Genomic DNA, 18,260 nt, shown 5'->3' with positions numbered 1-18,260 from the left:
GGTTTCAGGTATCAGGGCTTTCTAAGCCTGGGGTGCAACATCAGCAGTGTTTCCTCTGAGTCTATTGTCCCTGACTAAAGGGACACATGAATATTGGAGGAGAGGAGACAATAAAAGTGTGTACACGTGCAGAGGCATATAAATGAATACATTCATACAATTATGTACCCTTACAGAAGGCCATACAAAACAAGAACAGGAAGAAGCACAGATGGAATCCTTCCACAAATATAGAAAAGCAAACTTTTTGTTATTGCCAGCAAAGCTGGCCTTGAGCTCCATCACTCTGTTGTTGCATTGTGCAGCATAAAAACAATTTATGGTATTGATAAGAGAAGTACAAGTGGCGCCACTGAGCAACTAAAATCAATATCTCTCCAACCTAAAACATAAGAAGTATCACCTGAATCAGTAGCACCCTCATTATTCAAAAGGTACAAACAGACAGTGAGCAAAGCAATAAAAGCAGGGTTACACAACGTATATCACCTGACCCTGTCTTCTTCCTGAGATCATTTCATCACAGAGACAGTAGAGGATTCATATTACAAGAGTTCAGCTGCCAGTTTCTCTTTCTCATCACCTAATCTCATATCTCACTCGTGCTTTATCTCTTCCCATTAACAGTAATAAAACATTCATTGGAAGCACCTCCTGCAGCTAAAGCGTGAGCAGCAACACTGTGCGCTCTTACTGACCTAACATGTACATGATCTCCAGATTCCCCATACAGTAATCCACTTACTAAGTATTATCTTCTGTTGCGTTTCTGGTTCAGTAAGAGCAGTGAATCACATTTTGGTTTTCATTGTGAAAGCTTGAAGAGGAAATCCAAAAACATAAAGCATGCCTCTTTCTTCTCTTACTTCATCTATGTAATATGACTCCTCTTTACACCTCCACCGGGTCAGTGTTGCCTCTCTAAGGATTTGCTAACATGAGAATGTGTTTATGGGACAGTGTTTATGTATGTAAACAAGACAGAGAGAGTGAGTACGTAAGAGTGAGAAAGAGGCCGGCCAAAGGTTGCTAAGCAGCTTCGCACCAGTTAGGTTGCCCTGTGCCAGGAGATCCACGGGCAACTGTAAACCTATTAGACAAATGACAAACAGCGGCAGTGATGCACCCTGGGTGGTGTAGGCAGAACTAGAGCAGTGAAACTGAATGTAACCCTTAAGAGCAAAAGCAGTGGCACCTGAAAATCTCACTTGACAGACAAAGTTACTTAACAATTTGGCCTTTCTGTCAAACAAAGAGGCTAAAACAGACTTACTACTGGATATATATAAGAGTGAAGAGTGACAGGAACACTGTATGTCAGTGATACTCTCAGAGATACATTTTGGCAAGCACATTAAGCTGTAAACACTACCTACTTAACCTACTCCTGAGGGAAATTTCTGACTCTGACTCTTATTGTTAATATTCAGTACACTCATTCTGCTTTTCTCTGTCGCCATTAATTGCTGTATGCCCTCAATGTCAGTTACATCTTTGGTATTGAAAATGGTATTGCATATCAATATTTTTTAAGGTATGTTAGAAATTCCAGTATCATGCCAACACTATACAACTGAACCAAAATGGTTGCTGGCAGTTGCGGGCCGTTGAACCAAAACAATGATCTTGGAGACGCTAAAACGTTTGTTGAAGATGAAGTAAACTGCAAAGTCATGTGAAAAGTCTCTGTGGGTCTGACACTTCACACTTTCACATTACATTCATCATTTTGTCCATTGTTAATATAAAAACATTGACTGGAGCAGCTTTAAGATTCTTCCAGGGTTTCCCACAAATTCATTTATTTGTGGCAACCCATCACACGTAGCACATCTTATGCCACAAATGGATTTTCTATTTTTGGGCCTGGACCATTCATTAGGAGCGCTATAAAATATATTTACATTCAGTTATTTATAGCGCCACCCTATTGGAGCGCCCTTGCTGGAGCAGAAGAACGTTAGGCATTGTAAGTAAAACTTTACCATTAATTCTAATAAATCTGCTAAAACTGCTAAAGTTTGCATTCACTTACAGCAGCTATTCCTCTCATCCATCAATCTGATCCTCCCAACCAGTCACAAACTGCTGCTGAAGAAAGAAAGAACTCATGGAGAACGCTGCCCGCCCTCTGTTCGCGGACGTGCGAAAACCTCCGAATTCGGAGAGGGGGCACAGAGTGAAACAGACACAGGTGCATTTACCCGCCTAGACTGACCTCAGTCTTTGGTTGAGTCACACAGCAGTTTCAAAGATTATATGAGCTCATTTAAGTTGCAGTGGTCCATTATAAATGTTGGTGTTCCCATAATGCAGCAATAGATAATTGCTTGTAATTTAAGAATGACAGCTTAAATTTATGCTGCATTCTGTTGGTAAACCATACACAGCATGATGTAATTTCGGTGTGAATGAGGCTTCAAACTAAAGGGGGTGCAGCATTTTGTTCTGTTATAGTCCCATATAGTAATTAAAATGAATGTAATTGCATTTTTATAAATATTATAAAACCATTCATATTGCTGCTCTAAAGAGCAAACACCAGATGAAATACACTCATATGACACTGTCACTCATTTGCAGTTGTCCATGCCTTAAAGCCCCTGATCCTGCTCACTGCTTACACTCTTAACCTATTAACCTGTCACTCCCTTCCGTTCCCAATCTTCTACGCCTGTATATTCGTTCTTCCCATCACCTTGTGCTATTATTTCTATGTATAAGTATTTCTGCAACTCCTTTATCCTTTCTCCACCCTTTTCCTCCCCATAGTTTCCTTCCTTCCACACAGACAACACCAGAAACGGAGACGCCTCATTCCAAGAGTCCATACTACTGTGTTATATATGGATCCCCAAGCGTGTGATACAGCACAGCATGGCAGCATATGCTTTGTATGTCAGACACAGAAAGATAGAGTACAACCATTTTTCTGTTCCACAGAGGCCCCCTACATCAGATAGCATATTAATAATTCTGTCAACACGCCCGTTCTGCTTCTAAAATTGGATTGCCGTCATCTATATATAAATCATCTTCCTGGGTTACCATATTACAGGGTCTTTCTGGCCATTATGAAGACAAGTAACTAGAACATTTATCAGTAACGCTGACATGCGATTAGCTAAATGCCATGCCAGGAGTACGTTTAATAGTGCTGACCTTCTCTGCCATGCTAAAAACATACATTCAATAACAGATACACACATTATCTGCTAATGAAGGTTGGAAAGCAGCAGAAAATACCACTGATGTTGAGGGCACTTAATTGCGATGCGGGGAGGCAATTGAAGCCAAGGGGAGCTATTGCTTTGATTTTCTAAATAGGCTAAATTCAGGCTCATACAAGGTTAAAAGTCAGAAGACAAAGTTCTGTATTGTAATGGTAATGAAGACAATCTTCTGAGGTTTAAATTGAGTACAATATTCTAAAACGGGAGCTTTTAGATATAGTTTAAACATTTAAAACTGATAACAGAATATATGTTGCCCTTATCTTTGCTTGTTTTTGGACACAAAGAAAAAATTAGATGTTCTGAAAAGGAGGTGCACCTGAGGTGGCATGAGCATGCAGCAACCAATATGGCACCAAGTGTCACATGAGAGACTTCCTTTATAATCATTACATGACACAACCCTTTTTCAGAAACAAACCCATGACACAGAACAGAGGAAGTAACATTAGCTAAAATTAAGATTTAAGTTTTACAACACTGTATGTTTTCAGTCATGTTTTCTAGAAACAAACTTCTCAAGTCACTTTGCACTGATTTCAACATTCAGATGAGGGGACTGCAGTTTCTATGGTTATGATTCACCATTGTGGTAGAGTTCCTATTTTCAGTTGGTCAGAGATGAGTTTGGGTTAACAACTTGCTGAGATTGGCTTGGCTGAATGTGCTGAAGCAGAACATTTAAGTTGACAAATTTTGATGTCAGTAGGCTAGAGGTTATCAAGCAAATGGAGACAAAACATGACTGAAATCCTGAGGTTAATGAACTGACATATTGGGTTCCTACAGGTTAAGGCAAGTTAGATTTTACACTTTTTTTAATGCTACGTGGAATGAAATTTAAGACCAATTTTTCACTAACCAAAAGGAAAATAAATAATGAACCAACACAAACTGCTTTGGGTTAGGCACAATTCTGTCTAAATGTTAACTAGCTAACAGTTAGTGTTGCTGGTATTTGTTGTTGCGGTTTTTTTTAATGTTTTTACAATGCTACATCAGAGAAAAAAAGATTCATAAAATCCTACTTCCCATGTCTTAGTCTAGACATTTAAAAGATTAATTGAAGACATTCTGATACCAGTCAGGCCTTATTTCTATGTTAATGAATTCAATGTCCTCTAAGAAACCCTGTGACATAACTGGACTGATATTACAGTTAAGATAGAGCTATCAAATACTCTGGTATATATAATTTTTGTTTCTCATTGAGGCTGATCAAGTGAAACAGAAGTTCACCGTAACACCTCTGTGGTAAACAGTGCAGTGTGGTTGCCAAACAAGACTGGATATTGTACAGAAGCTTCAGTCACAATTTGTTATTCAAGTTAGGCTCAAAGTATCCACAAATTCCTGATTTTGAAGCTGACAAACTTACTGAGGTTGAGGTTACTTTTGTGGCTTTTGATCTTATCGACAGCTCCACTATAAAGCAGCTCAAAGCTGTCAAAGGTGTAGTCGTCCAGCTTGCACAAAGCCATCCTTCTCTGCATTCGGCCGGTCCCTGGGACGCTCGTGCAGGAACGGGACGGCAGAGTGGCCGCCTTGGGTCTTTCTTGAAATTGAGCCATGGCTACAGGTTCTCCGGGTGCGGTTGTTTAGCACCCTCTGCTACCTAATGACCTCGAACCTCTTCAGAACCCATCAAACCTGGACACTTAAGTATATGCTCCATGTTCATGTCTCATCCAGAGACAAAGCAGAGGCCGTGGACAAGTTCCTCACTGATAATCGGTCACTAGCAACACAAGAGACTGCTTCCAAAGGCCAGAGTGATGGTCAGTGATCAGAGCCGGTCTGAGTGAGTTCGGCACTCTGTAAAAAAAGAAGGAGGGCAGCTGAGGTAGAGAGAGGTGGGGCTTTGCTGGGTGGCCAGCAGACTAAGAGGGCCTGGAATCTGAGATTTCGGAGCACACTGAGCTGTCAGGCGCACACACATTATGCATGTTCATCTGTCAGTATAGGTTTATTTGAGCAGGTTCATACATACGTGTGGTCATGTGTTATGTATTTGTTGTGTTTTGGTCTGTGCATGTTCATATATGTGTGCAGGAGCATGTAGGTTGTGTGAGTGCGAGTGTTCATGAGTACAGTAAATACGCAAGTGAGGCGAATCGCTTTTCATCTAAGCAGGCAAAGTTTTTAAGACCTCAAAGGAAAAGTACTGCGTGAGTTGTTCAATCCAGGCCAGAGACAATGGCTCCTTTCATGAAAGAAGAGTGGGGGCATGAGGGGGGGTTCAGAGAGAGAGACTGAGAGAGAGAGGGGGAGAATCGGCTGCCTCACATTGGCCTTTCATTGTTCCCATTCTCTACGGTGTTTGCCACAACCCTAGTTGACTTGAGCAGAAAGGAAGGTTGAGCTTTGTGGCCTCCAGCCGATCTGCAGATGTTAGCACACTATTTAAGAAACTGACCGTGAAAAAGAGAAGACAGTGGAAAGAATAATACAGATAACATCATGTTGTTAAATGTGACAAACCAAGGTTTACTTTTGCTCAAGAAATTAAACCTGTTGTATATCTCTGCAGACAGCTGGTCACAATGAAATGTTGATACTGCTCTTTTTCTTCAGGTGTCAAGTTCACAAAATTTGGGTTTTCTTCAAGTGTTTTAACCCTTTGAAATCTAGATCATTTTTCTTGTGCTCACATGCCTTTCACGAGTATTTAAACCTTTGAACCCTGAGCAAATTTGTTGATTTCTTTCATAAACATAGGGAAAGAGGCAATGAGCAACTTGGCAAGACATGTCCCGCAAATTGCAAGAAATTAGTTGACTAAGAAAAATGTTTTTTAAAAAGCTTTTTTTCCATCGAACTGTATTAAGTATCATCATAATGAACTATTTTAAATATTTTTTATGAAGTTATTGTACTTTAAAAACAGTTTTTAGGTTACCTTCTGATACCTGTTACCTTTTGATTTGATTTGAGTTTTTTTTTATTTTTCTATTTTTTTAAGATTAATTTGGGGGATTTTTTTTTTGCCTTCATTTTATAGGACAGCTTAAGCGTGAAAGGGGGAGAGAATGAGGATGGGGATACAGCAAAGGACTGAGCCCAGAATCAAACCTGCGGCCGCTGCAGCGAGGACTTAGCCTCTGTACCAGGGTCGCCCGCTCTACCGACTGAGCTACTGGGTGCCCCTGATTTTATTTTTTAAACTTAAACTAACTTTAAACTAATTTTGAGGTAATTTTCTTGTCTTTTTTTTTTTTTTTTTACCAATTTCTTGCTAGTTTTGGAATCACTTCCTCTTGAATCACTCATTGCCTTCTTCCCATGTTTCTGAAATATAAAGCCAATTTAAATTAAATTAAAGTGAATTACAGTGTAAAATTAGCAAAATATTAAGCCTGGATATTGCTAATTAAAATCCAGAGAGTTCATTTTTTTTATTTGAACCATAACATTTTAGGGTTTTTTTCACAGTTTTTATTCTATGATTCAGGTTGGAGTTAAAATGAACAAAGACTAAGTACTGTATTTTGTCTTGTTGTGTCTTTCCTCTCCGTGGCCTCCTTCTTCTCTGGCCCTGATATCTTTAGGTGACCTAGATTTCACCCACATCACTTGTTCACCTCTTTCCCCTCCATAACATTTTGACTTCATGGCTCAGTCTCAAACTTCACAGTCCTCCCTGTAACATCAAAACAACAAGACTCTTTCTTTCTTGTGTTATACTGTTTCTGCTCATCTCTTGGTCACATGGCACAGAGCCAGGAAATGCACAGGGAGTAGTGTGACTGCAAAGGCATTGTTACTATGTGTGTTTGTGTGCATGCTCAAATATTTATGTGGGGGAGAACACACAATAAATGATCTAGATAAACAATGTTCCATAATCCAATGTCGTGTTAGCAAGGAGGATACCATCTGCTTGTAATGAGATAATAGATTCCATTACATCATAGATATCTGGTAAAGACTCTTGTTATTGGGAACAAAACGTTACAGCAAGACAAAAAAAGACACTTTTATAGATAAACACTCACTGTAAAAACTTGCGAGAAAGTTTTAGAAGCCGTGAAAATTTTCAGTCATTACACTGCTGCTTTTATCCAGTCAGATACACATATACAGATTAAATGTCTTACTCAAACACACCCCAACAGAACACATACAGTATGTGATGGACATGCTGCCTTATCAAAAGACTGAGAATGTCCTCCCTTTACACACGTGGCCACTTACTGCATTCCCACACATGCTAAACTCATGAGGGTACAACAAGATTAAAAAGTAAGAACTAGGACAAAGACAAGGGTACAGTGACAGAAATGTAAAATGAGATATCTGCACCAGCTCTGGGCAAACGTGACATTCTTCACAAACTCAAACATCCCGATTACAAAAACCTCTGCTTCTGACCTGTCAAGACCCATTCAGCCTCAAAGGCTTAATTTCCTGCTGTACTGAGCTCACCTATGACAGGAAAGACTGTCTCATCACTGAGCAAGATTTATTCACTATCATGCAGCACGTCCTGTAGCTGTCTCAGACGGAGAATGAATCATCATCAGTGTACAAGTCATCAGTGATGAGGCACGGTGCAGCAGAATACTCAATCACTTGCATAATTCTCTGCAAGAATATGAAATAAAGACTTTTCAATTAATGACATTTTTCTGCTGTGTACCCTTTTCTCCAGATACTGAAGGCACACAATATGCCCAATAACTAGAATCCATTCTTTATGTACTTTACTTTTCCAAATGAGTATCTTGAGACGCTTTCAACGAGTTTGTTTGTTCTGTTTTTTTCTTCAAAGACAATATATAGGACTAAACTGCACTGTGATCCTCATCTCATTGATTTAAGGACTCAAAAAGTGCAATGTCTAGACTACTTTGTGGTTTGATATTTATCTTATTGCAGATAAAAAATTCAATGCTACATTATATCAAGATTTTTTGTGGGCTGCTACAGTTTGGTGTGAAAATAGAGTTGGGTATTGCCCACATTTGAAACAAAACCTGCGCCGGTGCCAATTCCTGAAATTTAGTACCAGTACCCAGTGGAACTTTTTATTTCAGTACTTTACTCTTTTTGTAATAACAAAAGCTGTGTGTTCTGAAAATGCCAAAGTAAGAAAAGGTTTAGGTTTCAGGAGGCCGGTATGCTGGCTCACTGTCTTGACTTACTGGCAGTTGAAGAAAGCTGAGCCATTGTTAAGTTTTTCAGTGACACCTGTTTGTTTTTTTCCTGCTATGACAAGACAAAATGTGAAATGAGCTGTGCAGGGAATTATGTGACATTTCCAAACACAGTGAACTGATAACAATGATGGAGGCCTGTCTTGTCCTGCTTTAACAACTACAAAACTGACAGAGAAGTGACAGAATAGTCAATTAATTAGTCTGCACTCACCCACACCGTTTTGAGTAGAGGTCAATAAGGGAATAGAGTGAAAACACATGTGGGTGGAGACTATGTTTTTTTTTTTTTTTTAATTGACAATGTATCTCTGGATTTTTAATACCCTTTTAAAGATATGTCAGTGGGTAATAAGAGACTTCCCAATGTCTTTGATATACGCCACTGGGACATACTTGTTATTCCGGGTGGTTTCCCAGTACGGGTGAGTACCAGATGTTATTGTGAAGAACATTGCATTACAGACCTATTGCAATTCATCTCCGTTTCCATTAGCTGTCACTTGTGCTGCTACTGCATTGTGCATGTTTGTGTGTGGCCTTTATGTGTGTGCCCCTCTGCCCAGTGTGAAGTAGGGCAGCAGCTAGGACACTGTATTGATCAGCAAGTCACTGTAGAGCACAAAGCCAGGCCCGTTCCCCTGCAGTGACCTTCAGTACACGACCTCAAACAGGATAGCCTCACACACACACATAAACGCGCCCTCACACACATCTAGTTCTCTCAAATGTTATGGAACTAGTAGCAGTAAAACCCAGAAACCCAGAAAAAAATGTCCAGTGCATCTATGCGATTATCTGTTTGTACTCTACAGCTACATGTGTTAGTGGGGTTCTTTTTGCTGGCATATTCTATGAGCTCAGACTAAAAAACGGTGCTTTTGTAATGTAAAACAGACAGAAAAAGCTAGAGATATCAACAAGACAAGGATAAAAAGAAGGCAAAAAAAAGAAAAGCTAAGCGAGGACACAAGGGCAAAGAAGGACAGTTTCTAGGTATGTGTGAAAGGGATTAAAAATAAGAGAGAGCTAAGGAGAGACAGAGAAAGGGAGCGATAAAAGCTGTGCACATTAGGCCTGCTCACAAGGTGATTTCCACCGGCACAACTCTTTGCCATTTTATTACCAGTAGGAGGGTCAGTTCAGCTCAGCTCTGTCACCCTTGAGACACATTGTAGTTGATATATCTCTATGTTTTTACATCCATTACTATAATAATCATAGAACCATCACAGGGTTATCACTCAAGGAAACAGTGTTCTCAGAGTGCTTATCGTAAATCTTGGTGTGTGGTATGCGAGAGAGCACAAAAATTCATACAGAATTACATTTCCATATACAGTATTCCCACATTGGTTATTTTAGACACTCTGGGAGTGCATACAGAGTGCAGTTTTATGCTAAAACCCTTGCATAATTTACATCTCCATTGTGTCTGTGGCTTCTGTGGTTGCTGTTATAAATTATCGACCTTACAGTACTCTGCAGAACAGAAGATGAAGCAGCCAGTTTGACTGTAATGATGAAATGGTTGACTAGCTAATCATCTGATTACTGACAACTTGATTAAAATTAAAATTTGTCAGTCAGCGTAACTGGCTGTCTAACTTTTTGAACTTTCAAAATATATTATTAAAGGTGCTTTATAAGGAAAAGCAATTTAGCTCTTGAAACATTTAGGGTGGATAAAAAAAAAGACAAAACATTTTTTTATCAAGGTATATGTCATTTTACACAATATCGCTCTATATCATTATATGCTTTACTTACCAAATACTTAACAAACACTGTATTCATTAATCTGACAGAAATATATTTTGTTGATAATCCATTGAATTAAAATCTTGACAGATAATTAACCCCAGTCATGTTTTTAATCCAATTTTAATCCAGTATTGCTAAAAAACAGTACAGCACTAGGAGATGGTAAAAGGAGAGGTATTATGGCTGCATGACATATATCGTTTAGCATAGACACAGCAATGTGCACACGTGCAATAGTCGCATTGCGAGACATGCAATGTCAAGTAAGGCAAATTAACTGTAACACATCATGCTATAACTTTGTTGCTGATTGATACAAAAGGAAAACCTGCACTGTCCTCATTTTCCATTACTAATGTTACCAGCCAAGCCTTCCCTTATGACACAAGCTACATTTTTATGTGACATAGTCTGCCGGCATTTGTTATGGGAAGTAAGGCTCTCCTGCATGTGTGTAGAAAAGAACAGGAACAGGGGTGGCTAGTGCCAGTGCAGACACAATAAAGCATGTGCTTTTTCGAAGCATAAGTAAGTACAAAGTGTCTGCATGCTCTCAGGTTCTAGTATAAAGACTTTAAAAAAGGCTATTTTTTGTGTTCTTTTGCACAGAAGAAATACAGCATTTGATATCACAACGGCTCCCGACCATTCTTCACTGCAGAGTTGCACACTCATATCACACCCCATAGCTGACATGTAATTACCATATACAAGTAAGACCATCACCTAAACATGACAGCCACACACAAGCTAGCACTAGGTTGGATTCAGTCTCATTTTAAACTCGTGTGTGTGTGCGTGTAAAAAAATGGTAATATTGGCATGTATCTTTGCTTGCGTAACACTGAAGCCATCTCATACTGCATACCTACAGTATCGTGCCTATAATAATATGTTTAAAACCAGCCAGCAGAGAATAATTCCTATTACTGCGGATAATCCACAGACCTCACTGTAGACAGTTAAAACAGCAACTGCAGTTCCATCTAGGTCTGTGGATTATCCTGCACATGTAACCACAAATATGTCTCTTTTTTTTTTCAAAATTTTTTCAATGCTTTGTAAAACACATACAAAAAATTGTTATGCAGCCGTAGAAGAGATCCCAGCAGGTAGATCTCAAAACTTGCCTAGCTATCTCCATAGCTAGGAATCAAAGAATGTGGGAAATATCTTTTGGGGCCTTGAGTGATTTACATCTCATACTTGATTTAATTAATTAATTAATTAATTAATTAATTAATTTAAAGTTTACACATACAGACAGACCTTAGAAACTACTGCAGTGCTGCACACTCGTTCAAGGTGGAATGAGGTGAACACATATTTGTGCATTTATGAAATGACTGAGAGCACACTGCTGGCCCTTTAAACTAATCTGATTAGTCTGTGATGTGTGTGTGCATGCACACAAACACGGGGAGAGGGGAGAAATGAAAGAATAGATGAGAGGAAGGGAATAAATATGTACGTGGAAAGGAGAGAGAAAGGCAGAGGAAGAAAGAGAGGGAACACAACCGCAATACAGCAGAAGACCATCACAGCCTCTGCTATATATATCTGCATGTGAGCCTGTGTGAGCTTCCTATTTGACTTTGCATCCGGAAACATGGTTACAAATTAACTAATTAAGTGCCCTAAGAATAGCACTGGTCAATCACAACAAATGCCAAGTGAAACAGCATGGGTCATTGTATCCCCACACACAAACACACACACACACACACACACACACACACACACACACACACACACACACACACACACACACACACACACACACACACACACACACACACCATCTGGAATGGAAACTCATGCCTCCTGTGAAGGCAGGAGACAATATACTTAAGCAGTGTGTTTGTTTTAGCATACAGCGTGGGCCCCTGCTTTATTTTCAGCAGCAGGGAGGGAAAGACGTCAGCGAGAGAGGGAGAGAGAGAAAGAGAGAGAGAGAGAGAGAGAGAGAGAGAGAGAGAGAGAGAGAGAGAGAAAATACGCCTACGCTCAGTTCACACTGAGTGTGAAAGAAATCCAAGAAGCCCAAATAATTTCTTGGCGCATCAGAAATTTTTAGTCCATTAGAGAAAGAAACGCACAAACCAACTTCAGGGTTTGGAATGACACTGATGCTTTTGCTCCTATTTCCTATCATGTCATTACAGTCTTTTTTCCTCTGGAAGAGCACATTGTAAGAGGCCAACACATTTTCTTATTGTCTCAATGGAAGAAAACTGAAACATTTGAATCAGCCCTGGGGAAACAAGAAAATGTAAAAGCTACCGGCTGCACATGTGGAACTCTTAGGCGTTGAACTGATGGTCTCATTTAGAGCATTTAACAGGCAAGATGGGCTGGCTGTTAACAAATGTTTTTCAAATGTCAATTATGACATTTTCTTCTATATAAACAATGATAGATGGAGAGCTGCAAGTGATTACTTTCAATATTGATTAATATTAATTTATTTCACTTTTTTAATTAATTATTTAGTCTATGGAGTCTCAAAGTGATGTCTCTACATTCTTGTTTTGTAGTGGTGGGGGAAAAAATTGACACAGCATAGTATTATTACAATATTTAACTTGGCAATACTGTATCGATACATGGACAGTAAGTATCAATATATTTATTAAATAAAATATTATTACTGCAAATACACATTAACTTTTGTTAGCATACCAGAATTATAAAATCAAATGCTTTTTCAGTCCACTAGATAAATTTGCTGCAATAAAAATTGACTGAACTGAAATGGACAAACTGTAAACTTTTTTTATTAAAAAAAAAAAAAGAGACGCTGACAAAGTTTTCCTTTCAGGACATAATTTGAAGTTGAAAAGGGTAATAAATATACTGCAATATATTGAAAATTAAATATGTTGCTATATTCATACTGAAATTGCAATAATATTGTATTGTGAATAAAGTATCATGTTAATATCGAAGGCGTGGCTTGCAGTGCAAGCCACGCCTTACTAGAGTATGCATCTTATCTAGTAAAGATTTCACATTTTTTACTATTTGTGGTGAGCGTAAATACGTAGTAAATTTAATTGTTTTTTTTTTTTTGTTCGTTTATTTGTTTGTTTTTCTTTTGAAGATTTTTCAGGGGGGCTTTCTGGCCTTCATTTGATAGGGAAGCTTTAGCATGTATTAGGGAGAGAGAGGATGACATGCAGCAAAGGCGGGAGGCTGGAATCATATTATTATCAATTCTACCAGGTGACCTAGTGGGCACCCCATCAGGTGTCATTGTTAGTGGTGGGGTCCGCCATTCCAGCAAGCTATTCTAGACTGTATTCAACTTTCCACAAACGAGGGATTCAGAGGATATGAGACATGCATGCATCCAGCATTACTGTTTGCTATTCTATCTCAAGCCTCCCTGTTAACTGTTAACTTACTTACCCACAGCTATATCAAGTTACTTCCTATGCAAATCCAACATTTCCAACTATTGCTTCACATCAATTGCTTTACAACTGGCAGAACATGGGGTGGCTTTTACTGTAAAACACTTGCAGGAAATGCAATGCATTTGTCACAGGAGTTAGTCAAGCAGGGCTTAGGGTCGTGATCATTCACTAAAAATTGGTACAAAAAAAGAAAAGCATTTTTTGACAGTTGATCAGTTTAATGAAGCAAGAACAAGAGCTAAGGGCGACAGGCTGCACACCTACAATTCCTCAGCAGGGGAAACAAAGTTAACTGTGCTATGCTGTTCTGAGGAAAAATACTCTCTGCGTGTACTCCCTGAAACAGATCGCAGTTGGTCATAGCATGATTGGAAAAATGTCAGTTACTGACAGACTTCCTTATTAAAACACAGAGTGAGCTTTGTTTGGCTTTGTCGTAAACAAATACAGCAGTTGTTCTTCTGTTGCATATGTGACAAAGCAGCAAGGAAGGTTTTGCTCCCTCCAGAATCCTGGGTACTTGGTATCAAGCTGCCCTTGACACCAATAACTACCATTGTTGGGCTGATTTCCAGTTTTGCTGGTCCAGACCAGCCTACGAGCTTAAACCCGTTTGATTTATGCAAACCAGCTGAGTTGGCATTTATAATTATGTCACGTTCTGACAATTTCAAAAGTAGCCTAAGTCACAGCACTAAATTCAAGTCAAATAAATTTGTATTAAGCATATGACAGCCTGATCAATATATATGTTTATAAATGGACTAACGTAGCCACTAGTGTCATACAGGTCAGCCACAGAAATTAATTGACTGCCGAGAGATCAAATTTTAGCAGAGGGGGGAAGGGGGGGAGCAGTGCATGCTGTGTTTGTTTCCTTTTTTGGCTGAGGAGAGGAGACATGGCAGAACTATTCTAGAGACTAAAACAGCACCAATAGGGCACAATTTTGGATTCAAAGCCAATGAAAGAGGAATCCTTACAGGTCCTACAGGTGCTGTTGTGAGCTGAACTGTCTTTGGACAGTCTTACTATTTATTCCTGTAACTGGCTTTGGAAGCATAGCAGTGGCAAAGGATTGGCTGTTTCATTAGGTCAAAATAAGGAATTACTTAAACAAAACCTTTTTTTTTTTTTTTTTACTAAACAAACCTAAACACAGTGTCAATTGTCTGGAGGGAGACTGCCAGGAAGCTTAAAGTTTCTGCTAAGGTAAATGTCCCTGAAAACAATCTGAGATAATGAATTTGAATTTGCTGTTTGCTATCTTGTATGTAATTTCCTATTAATATCATAATATAAAACATATTTCTCTTAAACAGTAATCTTACAAACATAGGAGGGTAGCAAGTGGGCTACTCACGGATCTTTTAAATGGTAATGTATCCGGTCTGATCTTGAGAACACAGCTGATAGCTCCATAGTTTGTTTACATCAAGTAGCAGGAGTGCATATTTTAATGGATTCTGTTTGGACAGAGGACTCTGTTATATGATGCCACATGATGCTACATGATAGTCGGACATACATTTATGTTGGGACATGGTGTCACTATGTTCCACTGAGGAGCAGCTGCTGAATTATTTGGGACACCTGGTAAATTAACAGGTCCGGTCCAATGTTTGGCGTAATATCAAACTGGTTTGAAAATTTTCACATCGGCCAAACCTTAATTCTTGAGCAATATAACTTTAAATCAATGCATTACTACATCCATTCAATGTGCGAAATATGGCAAGTCTTCTCACAGTATGTTTTTTTTCTGTCCTATGCTCCAGAAAAGCCATTTCACAACACATAAACCTATAATGTCCTGCTACAAGGAATCGTTTGTTTCCCCCCACTAATCTCATTAGCTTTAGCTAATGGTAAATTGTATGAGCATACAAGGGTGTATTCATCAGTTCTCAACAAGTAACTGAAAATATGATGAATACACACATGTGGGTCTTTCTATAAACTGGCCATAAAGTGCAAGGAATCACACACAGTGTATGATCACTACATAAAGCAAAGAAAAGCAGAGTAGATCACAAAGGAAAACAGTAGAAATAGAATACCAGTAACTAGAGTGCAGGGCAGAGAGCTACAGACTCCATTAGGTGCTAATGGATTGTCATGCTTCAGTGTTCCCCGCAGTACGATTACACTGGTCAGAGATAGGACGGGAGGCTGAGAGGCATGAAAGAAATGGATAACCAGAGAGTGAGACAGAAAGGGTGAGTCGATGGATGGGTACAAAAAAACAGAGGGACTAAAAAACACAAAGCCCTCATGGTAAGGTTAGAAGCAAAACAACAACATCACCCAGGGGCATTACTATCCTTTACCAATCAACAACTGAAAGCGGCATGTATGAAGGTTCCTCTGCATCGGAGTCCCCACACAAAATGCCAAAGTGGCTGCCATCCTAGGTAGAGCAACGATTACATTACGGTTCTTAACTCTTTGAGCTCTTGAAACTGTCACAGCTGGTGGCGGCTTGAATGTGCATGTGCAAGCATGTGTGTTTGTTAGATCTCAGAGGAATCTCAAAACATGATTCTGTTGTGTTCGACAAAGAAAAAGGGAAATCAAAAGCATGATAAAAGAAAAGAAGGGGATAAATGAGCAAAAAGAGGAGCAGGGAATGGCAGGCAGATACTGAAAGAGCAGCACAGCGGGATGGAGGGAAAAAAGGCAAAGAGAGCTCGAGAGCATTTTTTTTTTCAGAGGAGGGAGGGGGGAAAGGAAAGGGCAAACAGGAAGGAAGATAGGTCCATGAAGGGGGAGCTCATTTAGCTAGCTTCCTGACGGTGTGACAATGAATCCAGCCCTTTTAGCTCAGGCACAGGCATTATGGGAGAGGACATCGCCTGAGGTATTCTCTTTCACACTCTCTCCCTGTCTCTCACTCTCTCTTTAATAGACACACACAGTTGGAAGGCAAAGGAAGGGGGGGGACTTCACAGTCTATTACGCACCACGGGACTTTCAACATGCTGCATGGTACAGGACGACCAGTTCTCCTCATCGGATACTAGGTTAGACAAGCTTGTAAATGTGTGTGGTGAGTTGAGTGGACTCATCATCATGCAGTTTGTTTCACATCAGGCTGGCTCCCATGTCTCTCTGCCACCCCCCATTCACTGTTTTTGAGGGACTACAATATACAGATAAACAGTGAATCCCAAACATGCCATTTTTATCTCACCCTAGAACTCCACCGTAACAGTAACAGATGCAGAATATTTTAGGCCCATAAGAGTTTCACCAGGGAGGTTGCAGCATTAAAGGCAGTCATGCTTCTGGTCCCTGATTTCATGAATAGAGAGCTAAATCCTGTGAATGCACATGTACAACAAATTGGAAGGGGGAGCTATGTGGTGCGGATGGGTAAAAATCTTCCATCATGCTACATGTTTTTTTTGTATCATGATACAGTAATTGTTCTGTAAACTTGCACACATATTTGGAACTTCCATAAAAAACAAAAAAACAACCGCATTACATGAGACAACACTTGAGTTACAGACATAAGACTTAAAATAGAGCAGGGCAATCTGCAGAAAATGAAATATTAAGTTTTGTTTTGGGTTTTTTTTCCCCCACAAATATAGAGATTTTGTAGAGATATTACAGGGTTAATTATTGGTGCTGTCTCAAAATATTTACACAATGAGATTTTTGATAAATACCCATCAGTTAAATGAACATAATAAAAAAGTGGGTAAAGAAAAGATTAGAACAGCTAGTCAGGTAAGTTCAGAAAATGTCATCACTGTATATGCAACCTTTAAACCAGGAAATGACAATGCTTACAATATTACTATATCCAAAATCTTTACAACATCTAGTCTGATATCACATGATATGTCCATATAATATCAATATATTGCCCAGCCCTGACTCAAAAACATGAATCTTTAAGGTTTAGAGAGAGAACAATAATTTCAAATTTTACAGATTCTGGATAGGTTCTGTATTTACAACCTCACTCTTCCGCTCCATGTCTTCCCTAATCAAGTGACCTTGTGAGGAAACTGGATTCACCAGATCACTCAGAACCATACGAGACTGCAGCCCTGATTTGCTGCATAGCCTGACCCCAACAGCACCCACAGTACAAACAGTATAGCCAAATCTCTAGTGGTGGACACTTTCCTACTGCTGCACAATATATACCATCATAACACCCACCCTACTATGTGGGGTTGCGTTTTTAATCAATTAAAAAAAAAAAACAGAAGTTAGTTGAAAATGGACATTTTGGAAAATTGACAGCCTTACACTGTAAGTCCAGCCTTAAAAAAACATTTGTTGAAGTAAATATTCATTTGGAGTTGTGCACCTGATAAAGTCCAACAGTCACTCATTTTTTAGCTCTGTTTTGGTCTCCATCATCTCGAGAGAAATATCTGACTCCTTGCTACTAAATACCCCACTATGTTCACCAGCGTGTCACTGTTTACCTGTTGATTTTTGCTCGACAGGTAACACACAGTTAGGTTTTTGGACTTTTAACTGAGGATGTCTGCAGCTAAAAATGAGGTTAATGAAAGTTGTGAAAGCAAATTAAATAGTGCAGTTGTTGGCTATGAAACCAAAAGCTGCAGGAGAACTGCAGAGTCAGGGTATTATGATGGACTGGCTGAATTAAGATCAAAAAACTAACCTTTTTATTTTTTCAGAAAAGCATGCATTTTGTG

The 18,260-nt window shown here is 39.2% G+C and overlaps 1 protein-coding gene across 6 annotated transcripts in view; it reads right to left on the bottom strand.

Annotated features, from left to right (window-relative positions):
* The window catches only part of gramd4a (GRAM domain containing 4a), a 73,191-nt gene that overhangs the window by 35,548 nt on the left and 19,383 nt on the right, over positions 1-18,260 (bottom strand). The window contains exon 1 of one of the 6 annotated variants that reach the window (XM_088072471.1): positions 4,612-5,034. The exons of the other annotated variants lie outside the window; for them this stretch is intronic. Coding sequence (XP_087928597.1) covers positions 4,612-4,804 — 193 coding nt within the window. The 5' untranslated portion in view covers positions 4,805-5,034. Of the gene's footprint in view, positions 1-4,611; positions 5,035-18,260 lie in introns of those variants that run through there. 6 annotated transcript variants of the gene reach the window in all.

This window comes from Plectropomus leopardus, chromosome 22 (assembly GCF_026936395.1).
Source record: "Plectropomus leopardus strain MGB_pleo_1.0 chromosome 22, ASM2693639v1, whole genome shotgun sequence".
Classification (NCBI taxonomy): domain Eukaryota; kingdom Metazoa; phylum Chordata; class Actinopteri; order Perciformes; family Serranidae; genus Plectropomus; species Plectropomus leopardus.
This window is presented reverse-complemented; position numbering and strand designations above follow the sequence as displayed.